This window comes from Eleutherodactylus coqui, chromosome 3 (genome assembly GCF_035609145.1).
Source record: "Eleutherodactylus coqui strain aEleCoq1 chromosome 3, aEleCoq1.hap1, whole genome shotgun sequence".
Taxonomy (NCBI): domain Eukaryota; kingdom Metazoa; phylum Chordata; class Amphibia; order Anura; family Eleutherodactylidae; genus Eleutherodactylus; species Eleutherodactylus coqui.
Genome location: NC_089839.1, coordinates 19,829,775 through 19,850,540, shown reverse-complemented (window position 1 = coordinate 19,850,540; position 20,766 = coordinate 19,829,775). Strand labels below are relative to the sequence as shown.

At 45.8% G+C, this 20,766-nt stretch overlaps 1 protein-coding gene and 1 pseudogene across 1 annotated transcript; both read left to right on the top strand.

The window, feature by feature from the left end:
• LOC136620487 (zinc finger protein 585A-like) overlaps positions 1–20,766 on the top strand; it is an 87,669-nt pseudogene that overhangs the window by 9,700 nt on the left and 57,203 nt on the right.
• Positions 308–13,048, top strand: LOC136620483 (oocyte zinc finger protein XlCOF22-like). Its single transcript, XM_066595277.1, has 3 exons — positions 308–1,972; positions 2,874–2,993; positions 12,051–13,048. Exons 2-3 carry the CDS (start codon positions 2,966–2,968, stop codon positions 12,746–12,748), a joined length of 726 nt encoding a protein of 241 aa, XP_066451374.1. The 5' UTR covers positions 308–1,972; positions 2,874–2,965; the 3' UTR covers positions 12,749–13,048.

Sequence of the window (20,766 nt, the reverse complement as noted above, 5' to 3'; positions counted from 1 at the left end):
TACTGCGGGGGGTCATTATTACTACTGGGGCTACAGTAAGTGACCCTAATACTACTGGAACTACTGTATGTTAGTGCAAACCAATATTTACTATACGATATGCCATTTGGGGTCCAAATAAAATTATTTAGAGGGAGGTGGGAGGCATGGCTTGGAGATGGCAGCGTGAGCACCCTCTGCCTTGAGCTCCTGCCGATTCCACCAGTAAAACCCGCTTCAATGTCCGCACAGCAGCTCAACAATCCCACCATTACCTCCATGGGACGCAGAACAACCTCCAGCCGCTCGGCGGCACCTCCAGAAGCTGGCCCGGCAGGTATTTAGCACTTCCTCCGGGTTCCTAGCGCCGCAGACGCCGGATCCAAAATGGCGCCGAACCACATGTACAGCTCCCCTCCACCACCGGACAGCAGTATTCAGACGCCCAGACCTGCCATTCACGCCGGGGACCACCGACACGCCAGCTCAGTGGAGAAGGAAGACAGGGCGGAAGCGGCACCCTGCAGAACACCAGCATCGGCAGATAAGGTGAACTACCCCCAATCACCAGAGTCCCCTGGGGGAGAGGGGGGGAGGAGGCAGAGAAGGGAGTGATTTGCCACTTAGCCCAGGCAGTGGTTTAGAAGATAGTAGGACTACTAGTGCTACAAAAAGCAAAGCTTCCACACCCCAGACATCCACATATGAAGATGGGGGTGACACAACAAGCCACCATACACAGGGTCCAGACGGAAGCCCCTTTGAGAGCCCTGGCATCAGCAGGCATGTCACTGCACCCACCCAACTAAAGGGCATCCAACTGGAAGCAGCAGCCGCCACGACGGGGGCCATATCGCACCACAAAAGAGGGGCCAGGCTACTAAAATCACCTCAGCTTCCACGCCACAGAAGCAGAAGACCCTCAATGACTGGGATCAGGGCCCATCTGAAGCTAGCAACCGCTCCCACTCTCGGGGCCACAAGGAAAACCCCCATTATAGCTCCCACCTGACCATGGATCCTCAGACAATCTAATGCAAGACGACTCTTGGGACTGGAAGGGGCATTTACGAGCACTACCTCCAAAAGTAACTTCCAAAGGCTAGAGAACTCCCACAAACAAGCCCTGTCTCTTTTACAGCAGGAGCTGAAACATGTAGGCCATAGACTGCAAACCGTAAAGAAATCTCAAGAAGAAGTCTCTCATGGCTGGATGCCCATAGTCAAGTCATTAACGCCCAGACCCTGCAGTTGGCAGACATTCTATCACATCTAGACGACCTGAAGAACAGGCACCGATGCAACAACATTCGCTTACCGGGCCTATCCGAGGAAGTGGCCCCTCCACAGCTGGAAAATTGGGCATGCAATATGTTAACCTCTCTATTGCACCGTGACCATTCTCAGCCGGTAGAGATAGACCATATTCATAGAAGCTTGGGCCCCAGACCAGAGGACCCAGGAAAACCTCGAGATGTAATATGCTGGATCCATTTCTACAAGGACAAAGAGGCGATCCTGAAGGAAGCCCGGGATAACCACCAAGCTCTTACCCACAATGGAACTCCTATTACAATATTCCCAGATCTGGCCCGGCGTACCCTACAGCTCTTCAGGGCGGTGAGACCGCTTCTTAATGCTTTATGAGAACGGAACATTTTATACATATGGGGCTACCCGTTCTAACTGATAGCCTCCAAGAACCGCAAAACAGCAATATTTAAAATTCCGGCAGATCTACCAAGATTCCTGGGGCCTCTGGAGCTCCACATGGTGGCACTACCAGACTGGCCTGTACTGCCATCGCTACCAGTTGTGGCGCCCAGGGAGACCTGGCGTGAGGACCGACCGGAAAAGAGAAGGGGTAAGGGACACCCCGGATCCATCCCTCCCACCTGAGGACTGCGAAGATGCATATCATCAAGATTTGAACACGAAAGCCTCAGGAGGCGCCCCTACGTATTTGGACTCTACCTGAAGATACCAACTGGCGGTGAGATCGCTCAACCTTCCCCTTATATACCTCCCCCTCCCCTCCCCTTCCCACCCCCCTTTTTTTTTTCTCTCTCCCCTCTCTCTCCTACTCATCTCTATGTAAAGTGAGTTTATACGCCTTCCCTCTTTCCTTTACTTGCCTTTGAGCGATACTAGACAAGTCAAAGAAAGTTCTCGAAACCGTCCAAGTTACAAGAAGACTGTCTGCAATTTGAATTGTTTTTAGTTAAAAGTTGCGGGTTCTACATTGCGGCCTTATTGGGGCATTCCTATTAAGTTTAGCTACCTGGTGGATGACGCGGGAGGCTCGCGACCGAGTCTCTACCCACTTCCCTCAATAGGCTAGATGCCACTAAGTGCTGTCTAATCTCTGGTTCACACCACATGAGCACCTATTCCTGAGAGTCTGGGACACTATGCCCGAACTGACAGATTACTACATTTTTGTCACCCTACTACCTTTGCCATGTCTACTCTCCTACTCTCTCTCTCTCAACCCTCCCATTCCCCCCCCCCCCCTGGTGGCGGTGTATGCCAATAACTTACCAACATGATGAACACATCTTTATGTACTTACAACACTAGAGGACTAAATTGTCCCTCCAAGAGGGGTCAGAACCCCGCGCACATACACAAAAAACGTATACTCATTGCCCTGTTTCAAGAAACCTATTTCAAAAGCGGCCACGTCCCGAAGTGTAATAACAGATTTTATTCCCAATAGTATCATAGTACCCATCCCGACAAAAAATCATGTGGAGTCTCCATAGCCATACACAAAAGCCTTCCCTATAACCTTCTCTCATCCGAGGCAGACCCAGAGGACAGATACCTCTTCCTAAAAGTGGAACTTAGAGTTAAAGTGCTTACAATAGCTAACGTTTATTTCCCTAACTTAGGCCAAACCGCCTTTGCGATTCGGGTGCTAGGAAAACTTGCTCGGTTTGCCTCAGGAACCGCGCTTGTCCTTGGAGGGGACCTAAACGTCTGCATGGACCCACGCCTTGACTCGTCATCAGGTAAGTCTGGCGTTTCCCTGGCAGCTTTACATAGATTGCGGAGACAGCTGATCTCCCTTAAACTCATTGACCTCTGGAGGACCTTACACCCAGAGGTCAAGGACTTTAGTCACTATTCCTCCGCTCACAACAGCTACAGTAGGCTGGATTATTTATTTATTTTGCATAGCCTAGTAGATCTAGCGCCCAAAAGTTCGATTAGTAGGATAGTATGGTCGGACCACGCACCAGTCTATGGGGCTTTAACGAGGGGAGACACAGAGATTGGGCACGCCACTGGTGCCAGACTCAAGAGAGAGAGGGCGGGTAAGCTAACAGACCTGTTAACAAAGCTAGATACCGCAAAACAATCCAACAAAACAAAAGCGACAACACCCCTAGGCACAGAAATTTCTTTGTTACGTCATCAGATCCTGGCAATAATAGACCAGGCTTCCCTTTGTGCTCGAGATAAAATGAGAGGAGGATACTACGAATATGGAAACAAATGCAGCGCCTGGCTAGCAAGAGCACTTAATCCACAAGAATCGCACTCATATTTTCGCACTGACTTCCTCCTGAGGCCTCAGTCACACGGGCGTAAATACGCGCGTATATATGCGCGTAAAAACGTTCATACTCGCACGGGCAGTTTTACGCGCGTAATATACACACGTAAAAACGCACCTTCAAAAGATAGAACATATTGGTGGCAATGGACATGGTCATGCGTTTTTTTTACGCGCGTATTTATGCCCATGTGACTGAGGCTTAAGGAGAGAAAGTACATGCCAGTGCGGAAATAGTGGAATGCTTCCATAGATACTATAAGGACCTCTACAATATCGGCGACGGTGACCGGGCCCCTAGGGAATCTGGGGATACAGGAATGGCATCTTACCTGGACGACCACGCTCCGGGTCCCATCTCTGGCGAGGAGTTGAGGGCATTGAAGGTTGACATATCAGAGCGGGAAATACTAGAGGGAATCCAGAAACTTAAAATTGGCAAAAGCCCAGGTCCAGATGGCTTCACGCCTAGATTTTATAAGACTTACGGGTACCTACTTGCTCACTTATTTTGCCAATCCTTCAACACTGTTTCCAGATCTTGCCCGTTTCCACCTCAGGCACTGCAGGCAACCATAACAGTGATTCCAAAACCTGGTAAAGATCCGCTCCAATGTGGGAGCTATTGGCCCATCTCCCTTTTAAATGTGGACAGGAAAATCTTCGCCAGAATAATCGCCACCCGATTGCAACCCCTCGTGCCAGGGCTGATTCATGGAGACCAGGTAGGGTTTGTCCCGGGCCGTGAGGCAAGGGATAACACCATACGAACCCTGTCTCTGATTGGAAGGGCCCAGCAGGAAGGGATGCCCCAATGCCTCCTCTTGGTTGATGCCGAAAAGGCATTAGACCGAGTGGACTGGGGCTTCCCGGAAGCCACACTTCAAAAAATAGGCCTTGGGCCCAGGCTGCGCAGTTGGATCACGGCCCTATACAACAGACCTACTGCGTGGATACAAGTCAACGGTAGACTCGCATCTCCAGTAGATATCCGCAATTGCACGAGACATTGTTGCCCCCTATCGCCCACCCTCTACGTCTTAGTTATGGAGTCCCACGCAAATGCTATAAGACGGAACCCAGATATAAGGGGCTTTCAAACCTCGCATTCCGAACATAAATTGGTTTCATTTGCGGATGACTTGCTCGTATACCTGACCAACCCCCAAACTAGTATACCAACCATATTACAGGAGTTCAAAAGATACAGTCAGTATAGCAACTTTAAAATAAATATCCATAAGTCTGAAATCCTAAATATAACTATACCCCCCTCAGAAGCTGTTCAACTAAAATCCTAATTCCCGCTGAGATGGAACGATGACCATATCAAACATCTGGGAGTCCATATCCCCTCCTAGCTAGATGATCTGTTTAGTCTCAATCATGGGCCCCTTTGCTCCTTGCTAGAGAGGCACCTGGAGAGGTGGCGATCTCTGAGCCTGTCATGGTTTGGCAGGATCAACACGATTAAAATGAATGCCCTCCCCAGGTTCCTCTATCTGTTCCAGACATTGCTGATTCAGATCCCAAAAAGCTTTTTCACGTAACTCAGGAGAGCACTGGTGAAGTTTGTATGGAATGCCACTAGACCTAGGCTAAGTTACAAAGTCTTAATGCAAAAGAAGGCAGTGGGGGGAGTGGGGCTCCCAGATCTCACAAAATACCATAAAGCGGCAATAAGTAAGTGTGTACTTGACATAATGCTCCAGAGACCCTCAAAGTGCTAGGTTGAGCTTGAACAGGACTCAGTTCCATTTAAAGCCCAGGGCGTGTTCTGGCTAAAAGGGAGCCTTGGAAGACGGGGGATCATGGTCTCCCCATTCCTAGGTTCTATTCTAAAACAATGGGATAGTTTTGCAGTAAGAACAGGCCTGATATCGGTACCCGGCCCCTGGATACCCCTAGTGGGTAATCCAGACTTCCCACTGGAAGTGCGGGGCCTGGCCCTCTTGGACAGGATGGCGATTCCGGTCCCCAGAATCCGGGATATAATGACGAAGGGTGGAATCAAATCAATGGGGGCGTTGATAGGGGAAGGAGCTCCAGTGGCTGGTGCGTGGTTCCAACATCTGCAATTAAACCATTTTATCCGAACACAGGGCCAGGTCTCAGAGATAATGCATCAGTCTACCCCTTTTGAAGAGATGTGTGCAACGTCTCCCGAGCGGAAGGGAGAGATCTCCATGGTCTACAACATGTTGATAACCGGGGACACGCGAGACAAGATTCAAAAGAAGCTGGGAGAGAGATCTGGGACGGCATCCATTTGGAAGATAGTGATTGAGTCAAATCGCTATCCATGACCCATAAAATTTCTGTCTCCGGTAGACACCAGGAACTAAATTACAAAATTTTGTCTAGGTGGTACCGTACCCCGGCGTGCCTGGCTAAAATGTATCTCAGTGTCAGCAGCAACTGTTGGAAATGCCTGGATAGCCTAGGGTCGATGATCCACATATGGTGGTCCTGTCCCCGGGTGTCCCCCCTGTGGAACAAGATAAACGCCCTATACAACACCCTTACCGCGGGAAAAGTTTCCCTGTCTCTGAAGATTGCTATTCTCTCCATTCTCCCAGGTTCTATAAATTCAAATAAGAAGGGTGTCCTCAGATTCTTTCTCCTAGCCACGAGACAGGTCATACCACAGCTCTGGAACACCACGGTGACTCCTACACGCTTAATGTGGGTAAAAGCCATGAATGACATTATGTACATGGAAGAACTTATGGCAAGGGAGGATTCTAAATACTCTGCTCGCTACGCTACATGGGTGACATGGATATGTTTTCGTTCCTCTGCCAAATTTAATGCATGGGTAACTAATGGTGTGTTATAATCTTAAACATAGCTATTACGAGTTATCATGTTTGACGACACTCGCACTTGGATGGCCGCCGCCGGATGGTTACGTCCTTTCCCACCTTTGTCCTTATAGGGTCACTGGTAGTCCCCTCCCCGCCCTTTTTCCAATCTTCTCTATATCCCCCTCTCTTCTCTTACCCTCTTGCCTTCTTCTTCTCTTATTTCTCTCTTTTCCTATTAGCAAGATTGATGTCCTGATTTGACAGTGTCGACACGAATCATACTGCCGGGGTTGGGAGGATTTTCCTCCCTCCCTTATGTATCTAAACATACTTAAATTCTTCTTATTCGGTTGCAATCTGTTAACAAATTTTAAGATATATGGCACTTGCATCTGACTTGGGTTCACCCAAGGAAGAAACTAGTTAATCACTAAATGGAGGGACTACGGGGACTATCGGACACCCGATGATACCGTGATGTGCCGATGTAAGTTTTTTTTTTTTTGACTGAAGAGATTGTTTCACAGTCAACGTGATTGTTTGTGTATCTTACTGATATTTCAATAAATTATATATTGAACATTAAATTATTTAGAGGTAAGATGAGCTCAGGGGACTAACCTCAAATCACACAGCATGAGATGTATCTAAAGTAATCTGTTTACTTGAGTGACAAGCGACCCTTTTATTCAAATATGTTATAAATCATGTGTTACGATTGGTCAAAGAAATTTAAACATAATATAAATATACAAGATAAAGAATTTAACATCTAAAATGCCAACCAAAAGCACAGAGGTGCAGAGTTGACCATACATGATTAACTTCTCAGAATACAAAGATATTTTAATTATAATCAATAGGTGTTTATAGAAAGACAACAGGGCACAATGACCCAAGACATTCAATCTAGTGCATTGGAATGTTCTAATCATTGAGGTCCCTTCTTATTCTTCAATACATTTTAGCTAATCCTATAAAAGAAAAAGTACAAAATACATGACACAGAAGAAGGCTACTTACTCACAAAATGGCTATGCATAAGATAAAACATGGAGTCATATTTATTTCACTGTAGGGGGGTCAATACTTTTGAGGCTACTGTGGGGAGTCACTATTACCACTGGGGCTACTGTGGGCCATGCTATTACTACTGGGACTACTGTGGGGCGACACTATTACCACTGAGCTACTGTGTGTGTGTGTGTGGGGGGGGGTTGACTATTTCCACAGTGGCTACTGTAAGGGGTGAATACTACTTTGGCTACTATGGGGGGGGGGGGGGGTCACAATTACTACTGGGGCTACTGTGGGCTTATTATTACTACTGGGCCAATATAGGGGTCATTATTACTACTGTGGCTGAAATATGGAACATTATTACTACAAGGGCTAAAGTGGGAGATCACTATTACTACTGGGGCTACTGTGGGAGGACACTATTACTACTGGGGCTAAAGTACGGGGGGTCACTATTATTACCGTGGCTACAGTAGGGGGTCACTATTACTATTGGGGCTACAGTAGGGGGGTTACTATTACTACTGGGGCTACAGTAGGGGGTCACTTACTACTGGGGCACCTCTGGTCACTTCCTACTTGCTTTAACCTGGAGCGTTGGGCCTTCTCCACTGCCAGCCTTTTAGTCCTATTCTCTTACTCTGTCACGCCCACCCAGGTGGTGTGTCATGTGGTCAGGCAGCACCTCCACTATTGAAGTTACCACTTGTTCACAAAAAACACAAATGTATGGGTTTTGCTCCACCCCTCTCTTTCCTCCTCATCTACAGTATTACTATTGGGGCTACTGTGGGGGAGGGAGTCACTATTACTATTGTGGCTACTGTAAGGGTCACTATTACTTATGGGGCTACCGTTTGGTTTACTTTTACTAATTCGGCTACTGTGGGGGGGTCACTATTACTATCTGGGGCTACTGTGGGGGTCATTATTACTACTTGAGCTACTGTGGAGTGGTCACTATTACTATTGTGGCTACTGTGGGGGTCTCTATTACTTCTGGGGCTACCGCTTGGGTTACTATTACTAATGGGGCTACTGTGGGGGTCACTATTACTATCGGGGGGTAATGTGGAGGTCACTATTACTACTTGGGCTACTATTTGGAGGAAACACTATTACTACTGGGCTACTGTGGGAGGGATTACTATTATTACTGCAGCTACTGTGGGAAAACACTCACTACTGGTGCTACTGTGGGAGTACACTGTTAGTAAAGAGGATACTGTGGGAACACTATTACTACTGGGGCTACTGTTTGGGGACACTATTACTACTGGGGCTACTGTGGGGAGTCACTATTAATACTGGGGCTACTGTTGGGTGTCACTATTACTATTGGGTCTTCTGTGTGGTGTCACTATTACAGACGGGGCCGCCGTGGGGTTACTACTACTACTGGGGCCAATATAGCAGTCACTATTACTACTGAGGATGATATAGGTGACACTATTACTACTGGGCCCGAAATATGCTAAACTATTACTACTGAGACTGCTGTGGGGGTCAATATTATTACTATGGCTACAGTGGGGGACACTATTACTACTGGAACTACTGTGTGGGGGGGGGGGGGTGACTATTACCACTGAGCTACTGCGGGAGGTGAATATTACTACTGGGGCTACCGTTAGGGATCACTATTGCTATTGTGGCTACTGTAGGGGGCTACTGTAAGGGTGACTATTACCACTGAGCTACTGTGTGAGGTGTTTATTACTACAGGGGCTACTGTAAGGGATCACTATTGCTACTGGGCTACTGTGGGGGGGGGGACACTTACTAATTACTACTGCGGGAGGTGAATATTACTATTGGAGCTACCGTTAGGGATCACTATTGCTACTGTGGCTACTGTGCGGGGTCACTATTATTACTGGGGCTACTGTGGGAGGTTACTAATACTACTGTGGCTACTGTGGTGGTCACTATTACTACTGTGGGGGACACTATTACTACTGGGGCAACTGTGTGGTGTCACTACTACTATTGGGGCCACTGTGGGGTTACTATTACTACTGGGGCTACTGTAAGGGTGACTATTACCACTGAGCTACTGTGGGAGGTGTTTATTACTACAGGGGCTACTGTAAGGGACCACTATTGCCACTGGGCTACTGTGGGGGGGGGGGGGACACTTACTACTGGGCTACTGTGGGGGGTCACTATTACTACTAGGGCTACTGTGGGGGAATACTATTACTACTAGGGCTACTGTGGGGGAACACTATTACTACTAGGGCTACTGTGGGGGAACACTATTACTACTAGGGCTACTGTGGGGGAACACTATTACTACTAGGGCTACTGTGGGGCGACAGAATTTACAGCGGTATCTATAATCTATATAGTACTAGTCAGGCCCTTCACAGATATAGAGTAAAAACGAAAAACTTTATTGAAAACTATTAAAAACCTGGGCTAACACAAAAGGACATACAAACAACGACAAGACAAGAATTCTGGGACCATGCTAAGTTGTCAGCTTTTTTATATATACTGTAGAGGGGGGGGGCAGTCAAAGGGTATCACTGCTCGATGATATGATCGCACAAGTGAAGATAGCAGTCTTCGATAAGGTGTGTAAAGGCTAAATAGGATGCCTTGTTATTTTGAGATACTATGTTAATACCCCCATGTTTTGTGGTTCACTGTCATCGCCCAGAATTAAGTAGAGGGAATATGTAGCTAGATCATGTATAGATACACTGTAAAACTGATGGTATTGCTGTCAGGTAATCTACTCTTAGATATTTTAACTCCGGTCATAATTACTGTATTTGGATTGAGAACCAGCCAATCGCAGACATTCAGTGCTATTTCAATGTTCTAGGTGTGGGAGATATTTTGCACGAAACTTAATATATATCAGAGAAGTTACACTAAAAAGAATAAATTTTCATGTTCTGGGTGTGGGAAATGTTTTTCCCAGAAATCAGATTTTCTTAGACATCGGAGAACTCACTTTTCATGTCGTCAATGTGGGAAATGTTTTGCTCCAGAAGCAAGTCATGTTCTACATGAGAGAATTCACACACAAGAGAAGTCATATATTTATGTTCCAAACGTGAAAATTATATTTTTCCCAGCAATTAGAGATGAGCGAACATACTCGGTTCGAGTAATTACTCGATCAAGCACCGCGATTTTTGAGTACTTCCGTTCTCGGGTGAAAAGATTCGGGGGGCACGGGGGGCGGGGGGAGGCGTGGCGGAGCGACGGTAGCGGGGAACAGGGGGGAGCCCTCTCTCTCTCCCTCTCCCCCCCACTCCCTGCTGCAACCCCCCCACTCACCCACGGCACCCCCCGAATCTTTTCGCCCGAGTACTGAAGTACTCGAAAATCGTAGCGCTCGGGCGAAAAAGGGGGGCGTGACCGAGTAGGTTCGCTCATCTCTACCAGCAATCCTATTTTGTTAGACATTAGAGGGCTCACGCAGGGGCAGAGCCGGGTTCAGGTCACTATGATTCTCCGCTCGTGGACGGGGGGGGGGGGCTGCACTTTTCATAGCAACGCTATGGAAAGTGTGCACTGCTTTCCCCGCTGCTGGATTATCGCCACTGGGAACGCAATGAAAAATGCCCGTGGACAGGCAGCCTTAGGAACCGCGGAAACGTTATTTTAACAGTTATAGATTACAAAACAGGGGACAGAAAATAGTTTAAGTGAATAGGAGGGTGTTGAAGAGAAAAGTAATCTTTTTCCAGTCATTTTTTATGCAATCTGGAAGAAACAGACAAATAATAAATGGGAATCTTCTTTTCTTATTAATTTGTGGAGCGCTGAAAGCGCCCTGGTGGAAGATCATGCAAAGCGGGAGAGAAAAAGAGTTGAATGGATATGTGCATACAAATATCAGAGTGCATATCTATGAGAACACATTACAGCGTCAGATTTTCTCAAGGACCTCATTTAGCCCTCCAGGTTTAAGGGTGTTTAATCGGAAAATTCCCATTTCCTTTGTTTTCAGCTTGGAGATATTTCCAGGTGTGATTTTTTTTTTTATTTTATTTTATTTTTTTTACTTTTTCCTTCTTCTACAGGGGTTATGCGCATTCTGGAGGCGTCTTTATCATGATGATGTAAAAAATGTTTTGATACAGCATGCAGTGATAATAATCGTTCAACTATCGAAAGTCACACAAGTGCAGCATTTTGTTGCAAATCACATACAAGGTCTTCTGTGATATTTGCATATATTATTTTATTTCACATCCCTCCACAAACTGCTTCTAGCCAGCCTGTTCTACTCTTCACCATTTCCATGAATCTTTATAAGTGACCCATATTAGCATTGGAGGATAATATCCAAAAGTCAAGTGAATTTTATTAACCCCGGGGGATAATGTGCAGAAACAACTGCTAGATTACTCTTACATCAGTAATAACTTGGGTGATTATTGCCCCATGTAAAGGTACCTTAGCTGTCAAACCCCTGTGAATGTAGCTGGCAGGTGTCATCTACTTCAAACAACCAGCACCCACTGGGTATGCGGCGGGCACATCTCCCGAGCACACTTCATATTCACCCTGAATCTATGTGATCTACATGTAAGTCACAGGGGGAATGGGTTAATTATTGAAATTAGCTTCAAGTTTTGTATAGAAATTTTACATACAAATATTATAGAATATCAAATATATATTTTGTTTTATTCAGAAATACATTTTATTGTTGGCAGATGCCGGTACCAGGAGCTCAGGGGAATATCAGATGTCTTCAGATCTTAACGCAGAAGACTGCAGTATTGCACAGGATACATTAGAAGAGCCCACTATTATCCCCGATAAACCCTCAGCCCTTCACAGCAAACATCTATCATCTGATCCTGCTACACAGGTCCTGCTTTCTGATGTATCACAGACTACTGAGCCAGATAAAAGCCACAGCAGGGATGTTGAATATCAAAAAACACCCACAGAGGAGAAGGCATTCTTACATTCAGAAAGTGGAAGATGTTTCATAGACAAATCAGATCTTGCTCCACATGAGAGAAGCCACACAGGGGCGAAGCTATTTGAATGTTCTAAGTGTGGGAGATATTTTGCACGAAAATCACATCTTACTAGACATCAGAGAAGTTGCACTAAAGAGAAGCTATTTTCATGTTCTGGGTGTGGGAAATGTTTTTCCCAGAAATCAGATTTACTTAGACATCGGAAAACTCACTTTTCATGTCGTCAATGTGGGAAATGTTTTACTCCGGAAGCAAGTCTTGTTTTACATGAGAGAATTCACACACAAGAGAAGTCGTATATTTACGTTCCAAATGTGAGAAATATTTTACCCAAAAATCCTATTTTGTTAGACATTAGAGGGCTCACGCAGGGGCAATTCAGCCAATTTCAGGTTCTGAATGTGGGAAATGTTTTACCTTGAAATCAGATCTGATTTGACATCAGAGAATCCACATGGGACAAAGCCATTTTCATGGTCAGAACGTGGGAACATTATGGCATCATTCTTGTTAAACATTAATATCACGGTGAACCTCATAAAAAGTGATTTAAAAAACCCTCAGAATTGCAGATCTGTTAATCGAGAAAAAATGGCCTAAAAAGTGATCAAAATTTTATGTTTCCAAAATTGGGATCAATCAAGACTAGAACTCTCTTGCAAAAACAAAAAAACGCTCATAGAGAATTGTTGTGGAAAATAAAATTGCTATTGCTCTTGGAATGCGGTGACACAAAAATCAAATTATTTCTGTTTTCTAGCAAAAGGTCCTAAAACATATATGTGTTATGTTAGATAGAAGAGATACTCTAGCGCCACAACATATCTATCAAGAACATGGTGGAAATCCAGATTGCTTAAAGGGGTTTTCCAGGGAAATACCATTGATGACCCATCATCAGGATAGGTCATCAACAGTTGATCGGCTGGGGTCCGTCACTCGAGACCCCGACCAAGCAGCTGAGCGGCCACATGATGTCTGCGGTGCAAATACACAGAGGTCAGAACGTAAGCATTAGAGAATACTATGAGAGAGTTAGTGGGACTTTACATTAAGGGCACTTTTACATGGAACGACCTGTTGGCTGCAGATGCTCGACAGGTCGTCCCAGCAATAATCGTTCCTGTGCTTTTACAACATGATGTTCAGGTCTGGTGACTGTGCTGGCTAGGGAAGATACTGAACCCCATCTTCATAGTGCTGAAACCACACCTGGACATAGCAAGCTGCATGGATAGGGGTATTACCATCATGGAAAATAGCATCTCTATGAGAAGACCATGCCTGCACCAGTGGTTGGGCCTGAGCAGCCAGAATGTCACTATAGTCCTCGGCAATCGCCCTCCCTTTTAAGGTGATGAAAGGTGCTGCAAAAAAAAAAACATGAGATAGCCACCCAAACCATGACAGATCCACTACCATGCTAGACTGTGGGAAGCAGATGGGTGGGATGACGGGCTTCCCTCGCCGTTCACAGGCATAAACACATTCTATGGTGGGAAATACCATAAGGGAGTATTCATTGGACCAACCACATCAGCAGAGCAGGAGTTGTGCTCATGGCACCACTGTAGTTGTCTTCGTGTATTCATTTATGTATTGGTGCTCTGCTATAATAACTCAGTTTGTGGCATTCTCTCCTCGCTGTAATGGTCGAGAGGATGCTGGAAATAATGACTGAGCTCAGCAGTCACTCTGGCTGCAGGTGTCTCCCTATTAGAAGTTACAATCCGCTTCACCGTCCTTCTGTCTCTTTCACTAAGTCTACACTTTCAGGCCTTAGTCAGACGGGCGTTTTTTCGCGCGATTTGCGGATCGCATGACGGATGCGCATCCGCAAATCGCGTGACCGCTGCGCGCAAGTCGCCCGCAAATCGCCCGCAAATCTGCTCCTAGCCGCGTTTCATTAGAAACGGGACGGAGCTGTCCAGCGCATTGCATTCAATGGAGACGGCAATAGAGCCGCCTCCATTTAAAGCAATGCGCTGCGGGCGAGCCCGGGATGAATTGTCGGTAAGGGCTTAAATATATAAGCCCTTACCTGCAATTCATCCTAAAATGTGTTAAAATAAAAAAAAAATTGTATACTCACCTTCTCCGGGCAGCCGGAGCTCCGCGCGGCCGTCCTGCAGTGGGTGTGAAGGGGGTGTGAGTCAGACCTGCCCCCTGATTGGCTCAGCGCTGAGCCAATCAGAGGCATGCCTCACTCACACCCATTCATGAATTCATGAATGGATGTGAGTCAGACCTGCCCCTGATTGGCTCAGCGCTGAGAGGCAGCAGTCACTCACCCATTCATGAATTCATGAATGGGTGTGTGAGTGAAACCTGCCTCTGATTGGTCAGGGCTGTGACCAATCAGAGGCAGATCATTCAGCAGACGGGGATTTTAAAGCCCCGTCGGCTGAATAGTGCCGAGAAGCAGTTCAGGAGAACTGACAGCGGCCGCGGCTGGACTCCGGCTGTAGCGGAAAGGTGAGTATACAATTTTTTTTTATTTTAACACATTTTAGGATGAATTGCAGGGAAGGGCTTATATATTTAACCCCTTCCCGACAATTCACCCCGCGCACGCCGGCAGCCCATTGCTTTCAATGGAGCGGCTGTGTTGCCGCTCCATTGAATTCAATGGGCAATTATCGTTCTTCTCTGCCACAGCTGTTACAGCTGTGGCAGAGAAGAATGATTTGTCTTCTATATGTTCTCAATTGGGTCGGCGCTGCTGCCGCCGGCCCCATTGAGCGCATATAGAGAAGAGAACAGGAATCGCAGATCGCAGATAGGTGCGATCTGCGATTTTTTTTGTTCTATAATTTATCGGACGAGCGCATAAAAAGCGCTCATGTGTCCGATACCATTGCAAAGCAATGGTTTTATAAAATCGCCGGACGCATGCGCATGCGCAAATCGCGGCTAAAAACGCCCGTCTCACTAAGGCCTCAGCCATTATTGGACCGGATCAGGTAAAATTAATACTGAATAGTCGTATGCGAGCACTCCCTTTGCAATAAACTCAGAAACACAGGTCTGAATAGAATGCAGAGCAGCAGCCATTAACTAGAACTGCTCTCTGTCAGTTTTTATAATTTGGTAAAAAGGTGTTACATATATATTTGGCAATAAAATAATCTTCTCAGGCTAAAAAAAATGTTCTACGTGGGTGAAACCGTATTTGGCGAAAACAAATAACATCTGCAAAGTAAACAGTCCAAACTTCTTAGAACATCTTGGACCATCACGGGACATGTCTCCCACACGTCCAGCATCCCTTGAGTTCTTCCTGATGATGATATCTTGGCTACCTCTATGTTCTCCAGAATTCTGAGAAAAGCATGTGTTTATAATTATCTAAAGGTCTAAGAAAAGGACATTACAAAATCCTTTCTCCTGCCTTAAAGACAACTAAATTTCTTTAACAGCTCCCTCCTTTCATCATCAAAAATAACACTCCGGATGCCAGTCTTCCTACACTAGCAAAGTAGTCCTGCTGCCTTTGCTCATCCTGCCTAAGGAGGCTTACCCCGAGGATTGTCAAGAGATCTTCCTCTGACTCCTCAACCCCAGTTACTCCCCTACTGGTTCAGGCCTCAACTATCCCTCTTCTGTCCATAAAATGACTACAGCAGATGTTATAAGGAGAACTAGGCTATGGGAAGATACAAATAAAACATTGATATGATATTATATGGTTAAACTGTTAGGCCATAAAGAATACAGTCCATAACAGTCCATTGTATATAGTCCAATATACATGTAATATATAAATATTATATATATGAACTCTTTAGCTGCTTATGATGAGAGTTGATGTCCGCATTACATGCAGTTGTCAAATTCTTGCAGAGTATGCCTTCCACATCAGAACAGTCATAACATGCACATCAGGGGTGGACTGGTCCACAAGTTTCACTGAAGATTTTCCTGAAAACATTTGCAATTAGTGTTTACAATTTTACGGAATAATATGTTAAGAACCTTAAAGGGGTTGTCCCGCGCCGAAACGGGTTTTTTTTTTTTTCAACCCCCCCCCCCGTTCGGCGCGAGACAACCCCGATGCAGGGAAGTAAAGAAAGTTTACCGGAGCGCTTACCTTAATCCCCGCGCTCCGGTGACTTCAATACTTACCGCTGAAGATGGCCGCTGGGATCCTCTGTCTCCGTGGACAGCAGCTCTTCTGTGCGGTCCATTGCCGATTCCAGCCTCCTGATTGGCTGGAATCGGCACGTGACGGGGCCGAGCTACACGGAGCCGCTCTCTGGCACGAGCGGCTCCATAGAAGACTGCAGAAGACCCGGACTGCGCAAGCGCGGCTAATTTGGCCATCGGAGGGCGAAAATTAGTCGGCAACCATGGAGACGAGGACGCTAGCAACGGAGCAGGTAAGTAAAAAACTTTTTATAACTTCTGTATGGCTCATAATTAATGCACAATGTATATTACAAAGTGCATTATTATGGCCATACAGAAGTGTATAGACCCACTTGCTGCCGCGGGACAACCCCTTTAATGATTACAACAACTAGGATTAGGAATACAATCTGTAAGAACATATGGACAATTCCAGACACCATACCTCCCAACCCCTTGAACTAATTGACTGGGTTTAAATATGATAACTATTCAGGCCATGCCATTTCCTCATCAGATAAGGCTTTACGGTATAATTCCTTCCTTTTCCTGGCTTGTTTAACCCCTTCCCGCTCCTTGACGTACCGGTACGTCATGGGAGCCTGGTACTTCCCGCAATGTGACGGACCGGTACGTCATCGGGATAGCGCGAGATCATAACTGACCTCACGCTATCCCGCAGCAGGAGCTGGCTGTCAGTCAGAGCCGGCGTCCCACTGCAACAGCGGTGGGGCATCGGAGATGCGCACCCCGCTGTTAACCCCTTCCCTGCCGCGATCTAAGTAGATTGCGGCAGGGAAAGAGTTCACAGAGGGAGCGCGCGTTATCACAGCGATCATAGGTACAGTGCTGCTAGTTCCTCAGAGGTACTCAAATAGTGTAAAAAAAGAGTAAAAAAATGTAAAAAAAAAGAAAAAGGTAAAAAAAACCTTTTTTTGTGCTTTTTTTTAATATTAGCATAAAAAAGGTAAAAAAAAATTAAAACCCCACATATTTGGTATTGACGCATCTGTAGTGATGTGTAGAAAAAGTTGAAGAGCTTTTTATTTTGTACGGCAAAACGCGTAAAAAAGAACGCTAAAAAACAGGCAAAATGTTAATTTTTAGCATTTTGCCTCCCAAAAAATGCAATAAAAGTGATCAAAAAAGCCGTACATTCCCCAAAATGGTACCAATAAAAACTACAGCTCGTCTCGCAAAAAATAAGACCTCATAGAGCTCCGTACATAAAAAATAAAAAAGTTACAGGACTTTGAATGCAGCTATAGAGAAAAAATTTTTTTTTCCAAAAAAAGGGGTTTTATTGCAAAAAAGTGTAAAAAAAAACAAAAAAATATATAATTTTGGTATCATTGTAACCGTACCGGCCTGCAGAAAAAATTTAGTGTGTCATTTATGCTGCATGATTAACGCTGTAAAAAAAAGGAAAAAAAAATCTATGGCAGAATTGATGCATCTTCTCTCCCTGTTATCATAAAATAAATAATAAAAGTTTTACGATATAGTCTATGTACCCAAAAGTGGCACTGATAAAAACTACAGCTTGCCACGCAAAAAACAAGCCCTTATACGGCCATGTCCATGGAAAAATAAAAAAGTTGTTGCTTTTGAAAAATGGAGATGGAAAAATACCCCCAAAAAATCGCATGGTCCTCAACGCCAAAATAGGCCGTGTCATTAAGGGGTTAATATCATGTGTGATCTGCAATGTTCCTGGAGGATCTATGTAAGGATAACAGGATGGGCCAACTATTTGACATAACCCTCCTTGTGAGGCTGTACGATCATCCAGCACTACAGTGCGTTGATTGGCAACCAAAAATTAACTGTTTAGGGTATGCATTGTGAACCTCAAGCACATCAAATAGTGTATCTGTGATATTATCAAAGGCATCTCCTAGTGTTTCTATCATAGGGGTATTCTTCAGTGAATTGAGCATTATACCTATGGGTCCACCCAAAGCTGCACCTGCTTTCCATGCCCAGTGAGTGTAGGCAACATGTACCTTCTGATCTGGTGTATCACGCTTATACAACATATAGAAAGGAATGCATTGGTAAGGAAAGCCATCATTTTTTTCTATAGCTACGTCACTGGCTTTAACTTGTAAGACCCTGTACTCCATGCCTTACCCCATCATATGCCTGCTGGGGTTCTCCCATTGGAAATTTTAAGGTATAACTCCAAGAAGGACTGGAGGACACTTTTTTAACCGCACTAATTCCTAGGTTAATCTCTGATTACAACCGCTAAATATGATATTGGTTTAGCTGACACAGGGGCAGGAGAGCATATCCAACAATCTGATGAATTTCTCATTCTAGATAGCAAATGGATGGACAGCAGCGCAACCAATTCAAGTACCACAAAGTGGGAATGGCAAAAAATGGTGCATGATCCTTAAAGTCAGGTCTGGACTTAGAGACCCATGTACAAACCTTCTGAAATAGCCAACAGATGGATCAGCACTCAGCAAAAGACAAGGTGCAACGTTTCAACCTTTTTGAGGTCTTTTTCAAGCATGCAACAAATAGCACCAGCACATGGAAAAGACGCAATACAGACACAACTCCACCTACCATATTGCAATTGGTCCGGATCCATACAGCACAGATGCCCGCCATCAGAATTCATTGGTTAACAGGTGATCTCCCAATCAAAAGATTTTTTTCAATGCACTTGCACGGTCAACCTAATCGGCGGCTATAGTCATTGCGCATGAGTGGGCAGACATCCACTGACATCCATGCCCATACCAGTAACCGCATCAATATGCCATTGTGCATGCGCGGGAATTGTCCCACCACGAGAACAAAGCAGAATCAGGCCGGACCGCCCCTCAAGCACTCAATTGTAATAATGCACTTGCGCAGAACCAGCAAGCGTACAAAGAGTAACCACCATTCGCATAAATCCTTACTCTAAATTGTAGCGCCATCACTATGCATATGCATCATGCCGGGACGCAGTCTAAAAAACTTCTGTACCCATTAATAATTAACCCAAACCGTGTTCCTCTATATGCTGTATAAATTCTTTAAACTCATATTGTAAACCATAAACGTGAGTCAACAAGAATCTCCCCTATATAAATGGAGCTCCATTATACTCAAGATTGAGCCCTCCTGGAACCATTGTATCCAACACATGTATCCACTTAGGTTCCAGTTTTCAATTTACCTACGTAAGGGTGTCCCCTTATGTAATAAGCTTAGATACAGCATATAGCGGAAAATGATCATGGGATCATTCTAGACATGATCCCATGATACTTAATGAATTTGTTACTGCATCCTTTATCTAATGCATGCTTACTAGACACAATTTAAAACTATTGCAAATAATACAGATAGGAAAGTGAAATACGGTATTATTGTATCTTGACGCCACCGGAAGCTAGGGGTTTGACAGGAGGAATGCACCTCTTACACCCCTAGTTCCCGATTGGTGCAAGAATGGAAGGTCCTAGGATGCATTTTTGTCATCCACCGGTGGCTGTCACTCACAGGCCACCACATCTGTGGCCTCCCTGCAGCGGAGTGACTGTATCCCGCGCTGTATGGGCTCCCTGCTGTCCTCCTCCAGTGGTACTCTGTGGGCGGCGTCTGGAGCAGCTCTCCCCAGCGCCGGTCAGCAGCGCTCACATTGACCTCTGGGTCTTTGTGGTGGCTTCTCTGCCACTGCTTCAGGCACCCCATGGCCACTCACCATGTCCTCCCCCATGCAGCCCACCGCCGCTCACCATGTCCTCCCCTATGCAGTGGGTCTGAGCGTTGTGTGCGGCCCAGCGGCGCTCAGCAGCGGTAACATGTCTAGACTGCCGGGTTTCTCGGCTGACTTCTTCCACTGTGCTTCTGGAGCCGCAGGGATGCTAGCAGCGCAGAGATATGCCGATTGCCAGCTCTCTGTGCCATGAGGAGCCGCACCGCCGACAACGTGGCACATCCAAGGAGTCGAGGTGGGACGGCACAGCCGGCGGGGAAAGAACAAGAAGCAGCAGGGAGGCGCAGGAGCATGGGACAGGGGGCGAGATCCGGAAATGCACACCTGGGGAGCATGGCAGAGTGACGGCAGCAGCGAGGAACTTGAATCAGGGTCGGCAGCCATGATGGGAGCCAGTGTCGTAGATTTATTTGGGATCCACAACGTAATCAATAGGAATGTTTGCACCCTTGTGCGCACAATGGAAGAGATCACACAGAGATAGACTGTCAGTGTAGAAAGTCTTCCTCGACTCTCTTTATTAGTAGGCGTAAAGCATCTTTTACAGCATTATGAGTTAAATTCCCTTTATGGGCAGCAGGAAACAAT